Genomic DNA, 8,557 nt, shown 5'->3' with positions numbered 1-8,557 from the left:
ATGAATATAATAAGATAAAATTATTATTTTATAATACGATAAAATTTTATTATTTTCTAAGGTTATGTGAAAGGTCAAAATACTTTTCACAAAATATTTTAAAATATATAAGTACAAAAGAATATTAAATTATACATATAATCATGCATTATACAAGTATGTTACAAGTACTTACTAACTAATGTACTAAATTTTAATCATTTATAGAATATTTTTATTGTTATTTCAAATAAGCTTCCTAGTATTCATTTGGTATAAGCCATAAAGGATTGAGTAATTTGAGTCAGTTGCTTCTGTGTTAATTTTGACTGTGGTTAACAAACTCAATGATTTAGTCCATCTAACTTAGGTTAATGGGAAAATGGGTCACAGTTGGCTGGAATAAAATTGTAATAAACCCGTTTTTCAATAAAAAAATAAACTCTTTATGACTTTTCTCTATTATAAGAACAGAGTACCCATTTTCTTAAAAAAAATTATTTATCAGATAAAATAAAAATAAACTCATTTTTCAATAAAATCCTAACTCTTTATGTCTTTCCTCTGTTATAAGAACCGTGTACCCATTTTACCATAAACAAATTTATTTATCGGATAAAAAAAATTTATTTATCGAAAAAAAAATGAACCCGTTTCTCAATAAAAACATCAGCTCTTTATGGCTTCCCTCCCTTATAAGAAAAGAGTGTCCATTTTGCCATAAACAAATTTGTTTATCGAATAAAATAAAAATAAACTCTTTTTTCAATAAAAAAATCAGTTCTTTATGACTTTCCTCCATTATAAGAATATAGTACCCATTTTTCTAAAAAAAATATTATTTATCGAATAAAATAAAAATGAACCCGTTTTTCAATAAAACACAAGCTCTTTATAGTTTTCATCTATTATAAGAACAGAATACCCATTTTTTCATAAATAAATTTATTTATCGGATGAAAAACTAAATATATTTTTCAATAAAACACCAGTTTTTTATGATTTTCCTCCCTTCACTACAACAAAAAAGGGTATTAGCGACAACAACTTTAGGAAGAAATAGAAAGCTTGACGCTCTTAAGAGGCTTATAGCAAGGAAAAGGACAATACCTCACCAAAAATTGGAGCCATCATATACTCTGCGAGGGTAAGGACTTTTCTCGCTTAAAATTCTCTCCAAAAGGAGAGCGGGAAAGCTTCCCTCCAAATACTAATTCTAGTGGGCCAAAGTTTCTATGTTATTGGTGAGAAATCATGGGTGCTTTTTTGTGAAAATTTCAAAATTTTGCTCCCTTCCAATTTTTAGCAGAGCCGCGCATTGAAAATTTTTTAACCATTCCCGGCACAACACTTGTCAAGCCTAGCACCACATGAATTCCAAGCCTTCCATACTTGCAAGGCTACTTTCCCAAATATTGTTCTCAGATCAGAGCGCTCGAAAGTTCAATCGCAACCTCCCCTGCACCTTTCTCCTTCTATCTCTCTTTCCCTCTCTATCAATTTTCAGTTTTCCATAGACATATGGTTCCCCTCTTCCTCTCTAGCATCTAGATCTGAATTTATACAATCATGGACACACTTTAAAGACCCTTCCGATGCAATGGCAGACTTCAAGGAAAAGCGATGGTGTAGGTTTTTTAATATGTTATTTTCATCTCTGTTTTGTCAATTGCCTTTTTCTTGCATTTTTGGTCAATTTAACAATCGCAAGAAAAACTTTTTGAAATTGTAGACTTCTACTTCAGTGGATTAGAGTGAAATGCTTATCTCAGTTGGAGTAGAGAAATGGGTCTTACTGGAAGGCAAAATGAAAACGGCCCGTCAAAATTGGATCTTAAACATCTATCAGTTTTTAGGAGTTTGTGTGAATTTTGGGTTTTTTTTTCCTGATTTTATTCTATGTGGTCTTGTCTGTATGATTGGAAAGTTCAATTTCTGATGTACTTTCAGGGGGGGTTTGGTTGTAGCAGCAGGGAAGTGGGGAAGTGGGTGGCTTTCCGGTGGCACCGCCGGCTCAGTATAACCCAATAGACGAGCCGAGTCCATTGGGATTGAGGCTGAGGAAAAGTCCTTCCCTTTTGGAATTGATCCAAATGAGGCTTTCTCAAGCTAATTTACCTAAGGGTGCAAGTTCCAGTAAAAAAGAGCTTAAAGGGGCCGCTGCTTCTGGTTCCTCTGAGAAGCTCAAGGCTTCAAATTTTCCAGCAACTATTCTGCGAATTGGGACCTGGGAGGTATATTTATACATTTGCATTGGATCATGGATTTTAGAAATTTGTTTTATTGGATTGCTTATGATTTCGTTAATTTTGATTGCATGTCTTTGTTCTAATTTCTAAAATAAGTCAAGATATGAAGGGGATTTGGTAGCAAAGTGTTATTTTGCAAAGCATAAGCTTGTACGGGAGGTTCTTGATGGCGGGCTCAAGAATAAGATTGAAATTCAATGGTCTGATATAATGGCTTTGAAGGCGAATTATCCTGATGACGGACCGGGGACTTTGGATGTAGTGGTATTAGCAACACTTACTGTGTCTTTGTTAATTACTTTGTATGTCGTTATTATGAATTTTTTATAGTGAAAACATGTTTTTTTTCTTTTTAATGGTGTAGCTTGCAGGACAACCTCTTTTCTTTTGGGAGACAACTCCACAGCCCAGGAAGCATACCCTGTGGTAGGCAACATCTGATTTTACTTGGGGTCAGGCCAGCATACAAAGGTATGGTAATCTCTCATTCATTCACGAGTTTATTGTGTTGCCATTTTTAAATGGCACTTTTTAGGCAACAAGCTACTTGTTCCGTACTGTATGTGTCCTATTTGTTTATTTATGTAGCAAGGATTTTTTGTTCTCCACCCCCACATTTTGATTTGTACCATTTGAGTTACTTCATCAATTTGTTATTTCTTAGGTGGTTCTTTGACTTTCTCAGTAACATCTCAGCATTATGTAGATAGCGATTTGTTATCACCACATCTATACTGCCTTGACCGCAGATGTATCTGAACAATAGTCTGCATACACCTCTCTTCTCTGATGTTGACTTCCAAGTTCCTATCTTACGAGCTTTTAGAGTGAAATACTGACTTTTATGAGTATCAGCGACTCACGACTGAATTTCAATTGTTGGACTTACTCTATTCTAGCCTTCTGTGCTTTTAGCATTTCTCCCTTTATCACCAAAGAGATGATTTTTTTTTTATTGGGTGGGGGAGAAGAAACAGGGGAGAAGGGTAATCCCGAATTGGACATTTGAAATATATTTGGTAGCTTTTTGATACTAAAGGTATTAAGAGATGAGAGATGCTCTAAATTTTTTTTTTTTTTAAAGTGACAGTTTTTTCTTTTCGTTGTTTTGCTCAATCTCTGGAGACTAAGTGCAATACAGCAATGGTCTGACTCACCGTTGATTGGCATTTTTTCTGGGATTTCTGGCAGGCGTCATTTTCTGCAGTGTCCACAAGCAATGTTTTTAAACTCGGACCGGTCAGTGAACCGGAGAGGTGGCCGGTTCGCTGTTCGACCGGTCCGACCGGTCCAACCGGCCGATTCAAAGGTTCACTGTTTTCTTATTTTTTTTTTTTTTTGTGTTAAGTACTAAGCAAGTTTCATTCTACACTTGAACTTTACCAATTTAATTTAAGTTATGATAATAAAAACTTTTTTAAAAGTTATACATAAAACATGGAATGATAAATATAATTAAAATATCATAATTCACCACAAGTTTTCATAAATTCATTATAAACATAAATAGATACAATCCAAATGTTCACCAATTATCACAAATAAAAACACAAAAAATAAATAAATTGAATATTGAAATTCTTTTACAACCCTTAAAAAAATCCATAAAAGAGTTCAAGTTAAGACAAACTATTTGAATAGCAAACTTTTATCAGTGGCATGATAAACAACCACACCACCTTCACAATTTCATCAACTTAAGCTGAAAAAGTTAAAATTTTATTATAAAAATATAAATCTAATTGCTCAAACTAAAAAAAACTAAAATTTTTTGAAAAACAAATATACAGTTAAACACATAAAAAATTAATTGCTACTAAACATTACTAATTAACATGTTATATTAAATTCAATGATCCTATACCATTAATTATTTTAAATTTAATTATCAATAGCTTCGATTATGTGCCAACTACCATATTTTTGACCAGCCCAATGTTATTATTTGTAATTCCTACCCAATTCCTACACGGATGTGCACTGCTTTTGCAAAAATTTCATCCTTAATTAATCGAATAAAAATAAAACAAAAATGAGGGAAACATATGAAAATTGAGGGGAAAAAGAAGAAAATGCAAAAAATCAACTAAAGATAATAATATAGAAAAAAAAACCTTGAAAAGAAAAAAATTAAACTTACTAAGATGTTGGAAAACAAGAAAAGTTGAAATTTTCAACTTGTTTACAATCTGCTAAAGATAATAACCTGATAATAATGGTGAAGACTTGAGAAAATCTTGTTGTGGATATTTGGGTTAAAAATGGTTAAGAAGAAAAAATTGAAAAAAAAAAGAGAAGAACTTGATGTTTTAATATATTTTTTAGTCAAGTAGAATTCTCAACAAACTTAACTATAGTCTAGCGGTGAGATTGTCATATCCAAACTTGGAGACCCAGGTTCGAATCTTAGCTACACCATTCTTGATATTTTGTTGAAGAATTTAAAAAACCGCCGGTTCACGGTTCTTAACGGTTCGCATGGTTCGTCCGGTTCGTCCGGGTTTCAACGGTTCTCCATGAACTTCCGGCTTTAGCATTAGACCGGACCGGTGACATGGCCGGTTCGCGGTCCAACCGGTCGAACCGGCCGGTCCGGTCCGGTTCTGAAAACATTGTCCACAAGGCTTGTTGGGAAAGCATTTCGAAAAGCTTATTCAATGTGATCCTCATCTTAACTTCCTGAGTAAACAAGGAGTGATAACGTTGGATTCTCCATATTTTGAACCCAGAATCTCTGTGTTTGATGACCCAAGTGAAAACAAAGCTGCATTTGATTTGAACAATCATGAGAGTCCCACTTTCTTCAACTTGAGGGGATGCAGCATCACCATCAGGTGGTCAATCATCATCTTCGAGGAATGAACAAGACATTGTTAGTAGACCTCGAGAAGACATGAAACACCATCACCCAGCTCAGGTAACCGGTCCTTTTAATAGTCTTGAACCAAAATTTGATATTCACTAAAAGTTTCTGACCAACAGAAATGTAAAATGTCATTTTCATTTGATTTATAATCTGTACAGAGTATTTCTTTTCCTCCAAGGAGGTTTATATATGTAGTCGCGTCTCTCTAGTAGTATTTGACTCTGTGTTTTGGTTTATTCAGTAATGGATACGCATGTAATTGAAGAAATAAAAAATGGTGGAGGAGAGCAAACATGATATGGTTATGAAGCTCTTACAAGCTACTTCGATTATGGACTTCGCCAATTAATGCAAACATGATACTCATTGTATATTGGCACAGGGTCTATCTTAGCATTTGTTATCCCTAGCAATTTTGGTTGTACATATTAAAGCCCAATTAGAATTTGATTTGAGTATCTTTGTGCTTTGTACTATTGATAGTATTGGTTGTAATATATTATTGCTCGTTTTGTATTTGTAATGACAAATTGGTTTGTTATTTCGTATACAAATTTTGCTATATCTCAATATTGACATTAATGATACCTCTTGCTAAAAAAATGGTTGAAAAAAAAAATAGCAACTACAGTCACAAAGCTGCTTTCGGCAACTTTCTTGTAAGAAAATCATTTAGCTGCATTTGATCGTCTTTGGTAAGGGGTCGATGGTTTTCAATAAAACACCAGCTCTTTGTGACTTTCCTCCATAAATTTTCTATTTTTCCTTTTTTCACTGAAATAATTTATTACTTGGATAAAATCAGAAACTCCATTATAAGAAAAGGTTTGTAGGGAATAAGTTGTAAGCAATCCATGACAATTACCGCCTTTACACACATGTGAAGGAACAGGGGCTATGACAATTTGCTATATGTACTGTGCAAATCTTATCCCATTGAAAATCACATTGAGAGGTGGGCCAGCATTTTGCTATATCTCAATATTGACATTAATGAGTTTATTTTTATTTTATCCGATAAACAAATTCCTTTTTGCCTTCAAAATGAGTACTCTATTCTTATAATAGAGGAAAGTCATAAAGAGCTTATGTTTTATTGAAAAAATGGGTTTATTTTTATTTTATCTGATAAATAAATTTGTTTGAGAAAAAATAGGTACTCTGTTCTTAAAATGGAGAAAAGTCATAAAGAGCTGATCTTTTATTAAAAAAACGGGTTTATTTTTATTTTATCCGATAAATAAATTTATTTATGAAAAAATGGGTACTCTATTCTTATAATGGAGGAAAGCTATAAAAAGTTGGTCTTTTATTGAAAAATAGATTTATTTTTATTTTATTTGATAAATAAATTTATTTATGAGAAAATGGGTACTCTGTTCTTATAATGGAGGAAAGCCATAAAGAGCTAGTCTTTTATTAGAAAATGGATTTATTTTTATTATTCGATAAATAAATTTAATTATGAAAAAATAAGTACTCTGTTCTTATAATGGAGAAAAGCCATAAAGAGCTAGTCTTTTATGGGAAAGTGATACTTTACGGAAAGTGACCACGATTTGGTTTATGAAATAATCCCAAATAAAAATTTAGAATGAATTTATTTGTTTTGAAAGTTGTATAACGGTCGTTAAAACTCCAGAAATTGGCAAAAACATTTTGGAGTTGCAGAAAGGCAGAGCGAAGAAGGAAAAGAATTGAGCTTTTTGTCCGTTGCAATTGTTCCGTTAAAAATGGCTCTATTCAATTTTACCCATTTTTTGTTGGGCAAAATCGTTAGTTCTAACGATCAATTCTTCATTTCCCGTCAATTGTCCTTAATTGGCCAAAATTAAGAAACTTTGAGGATGCAATATGTTTGGGGTGAAACTTTGAGGATGAAATTGGCCAACCACCTAAACTTTGAGGATGAAAAGTGCATTTTTTCCTATAAAATATTTAATCAAATGTTATTTCTTGTCTTAATTTTTGTTATGACTATATTACATATTTATTAAATAGACATACCTTTATAATTAAAGTTAATATTTGATATTTTAGGATGCCATATATTTAAATAGATGAAAATTATTTTGAATATAACATATTAAAATAATTTTATTTGTCAATCATTTTGGCCCCCCCTCCAAGGAAAAAATCTTGATTTCGTCACTGCTTAGGAAGAAATTGGGGTCTATTGCTAATAAAAGATTGTGAAAATTTACCTTTATATCCTAATTATTTGAAAAAATCTAATGAACAAATTTTGCAAAAAAAAAAAACCTTGTTCTTACCAACAAATTAAATAACTAATAAAATCACCTTTAATGTTGTTTTAACATATTTAATTTATGTTAAATACAAATTTTACCAGTTTCTCTTTCGTAAAAATATAAGTATAACACCTTTTCAATTTTAGTTACAAACATTTATTTATTTTACAAAAATGTAGTGATTCAGAATAAAATGCCCATAAATAGCTAGTATTTTGTTAATTTAATGCAAAAAATCCATAAAGAGCTGGTATATTATGGGCGCAATCTTTTTTACTTTCACATATTTAAATTTTGTTAAATACAAAATCTACCAGTTTCCCTTTCGTAAAAATATAAGTATAATACTTTTTCAATTTTAGTTACAAACATTTTATGTATTTTATATAACTATAATGATTCAGAGTAAAATACCCATAAATAGTTAGTATTTTGTTGATGTAATGCAAAAAACTCATAAAGAGTTGGTATGTTATGAGCAAAAACTTTTTTACTTTAACATATTTAAAAATTGTTAAATACAAAATTTACTAGTTTCCTTTTTGTAAAAATATTAGTGTAACACTTTTTCAATTCTAGTTACAAACATTTATGTATTTTATATAAATATAATGATTCAGAGTAAAATATCCATAAATAGTTAGTATTTTTTTGATGTAATGCAAAAAACTCATAAAGAGCTGGTATGTTATGGGCAAAAATGTTTTTACTTTCACATATTTAAAAATTGTTAAATACAAAATTTACTAGTTTCCTTTTTGTAAAAATATTAGTGTAACACTTTTTCAATTTTAGTTACAAACATTTATGTATTTTACATAAATATAATGATTCAGAGTAAAATGTCCATAAATAGCTAGTATTTTGTTGATATAATGCAAAAAAAATTATAAAGAGCAAGTATGTTATGGGCAATTTGTTTTTTACTTTCAAAATCAGTTTATGCTAAATACAGGACAATCAGTTTACCTTTCACAAAAATATTAGTGTAACAGTTTTTCAATTTTAGTTATAAACATTTATTTATTTTACATAATTGTAATTATTCAGAGTAAAATGCCCATAAATAGATAGTATTTTGTTGATGTAATACCCATAATCGGGAGAATCAATTGGAATCCACTATTCCTCAGTCTTGGACGCTTTATGTAAAGTAGAGATATTTGTATTCAATTAAATATGAAACAGGCAACAATCTGTCTTCCCATGAA

At 31.0% G+C, this 8,557-nt stretch overlaps 1 protein-coding gene and 1 long non-coding RNA gene across 5 annotated transcripts; both read left to right on the top strand.

Annotated features, from left to right (window-relative positions):
• Positions 1 to 1,343: 1,343 nt before the first annotated feature.
• Positions 1,344 to 3,788, top strand: LOC140012982 (uncharacterized). Of its 4 annotated transcripts, none has more exons than XM_072061798.1 (5): positions 1,344 to 1,607; positions 1,712 to 2,213; positions 2,325 to 2,492; positions 2,600 to 2,699; positions 3,420 to 3,788. In XM_072061798.1, the coding sequence occupies exons 2-5, from the start codon at positions 2,073 to 2,075 to the stop codon at positions 3,455 to 3,457; spliced, it is 447 nt and encodes a 148-aa protein (XP_071917899.1). In that variant the 5' UTR covers positions 1,344 to 1,607; positions 1,712 to 2,072; the 3' UTR covers positions 3,458 to 3,788. The 4 variants fall into 4 exon arrangements, 3 of the variants coding, with proteins under 3 accessions (XP_071917899.1, XP_071917901.1, XP_071917900.1); XM_072061800.1 differs by having other exon boundaries at positions 1,346 to 1,607; positions 2,593 to 2,699; XM_072061799.1 differs by lacking the exon at positions 3,420 to 3,788 and having other exon boundaries at positions 1,346 to 1,607; positions 2,593 to 3,165.
• A 355-nt stretch (positions 3,789 to 4,143) lies between these two features.
• Positions 4,144 to 5,676, top strand: LOC140013031 (uncharacterized). The gene is made up of 2 exons (XR_011820095.1): positions 4,144 to 5,145; positions 5,336 to 5,676. It is a non-coding gene; the product is annotated as an uncharacterized lncRNA (long non-coding RNA).
• The last annotated feature ends 2,881 nt before the right edge of the window (positions 5,677 to 8,557 follow it).

The sequence above is a fragment of the Coffea arabica genome, chromosome 8e (genome assembly GCF_036785885.1).
Source record: "Coffea arabica cultivar ET-39 chromosome 8e, Coffea Arabica ET-39 HiFi, whole genome shotgun sequence".
Classification (NCBI taxonomy): Eukaryota; Viridiplantae; Streptophyta; class Magnoliopsida; order Gentianales; family Rubiaceae; genus Coffea; species Coffea arabica.
This window is presented reverse-complemented; position numbering and strand designations above follow the sequence as displayed.

Excerpts from the sequence above, each read along its gene's own strand:
- LOC140012982 (XM_072061798.1), top strand. The coding sequence starts at position 2,073 with ATGAGGCTTTCTCAAGCTAATTTACCTAAGGGTGCAAGTTCCAGTAAA. Across the intron at positions 2,214-2,324 it reads TGCGAATTGGGACCTGGGAG|TCAAGATATGAAGGGGATTT; the intron begins GTATATTTATAC and ends TTCTAAAATAAG. Across the intron at positions 2,700-3,419 it reads GGTCAGGCCAGCATACAAAG|GCGTCATTTTCTGCAGTGTC; the intron begins GTATGGTAATCT and ends GATTTCTGGCAG.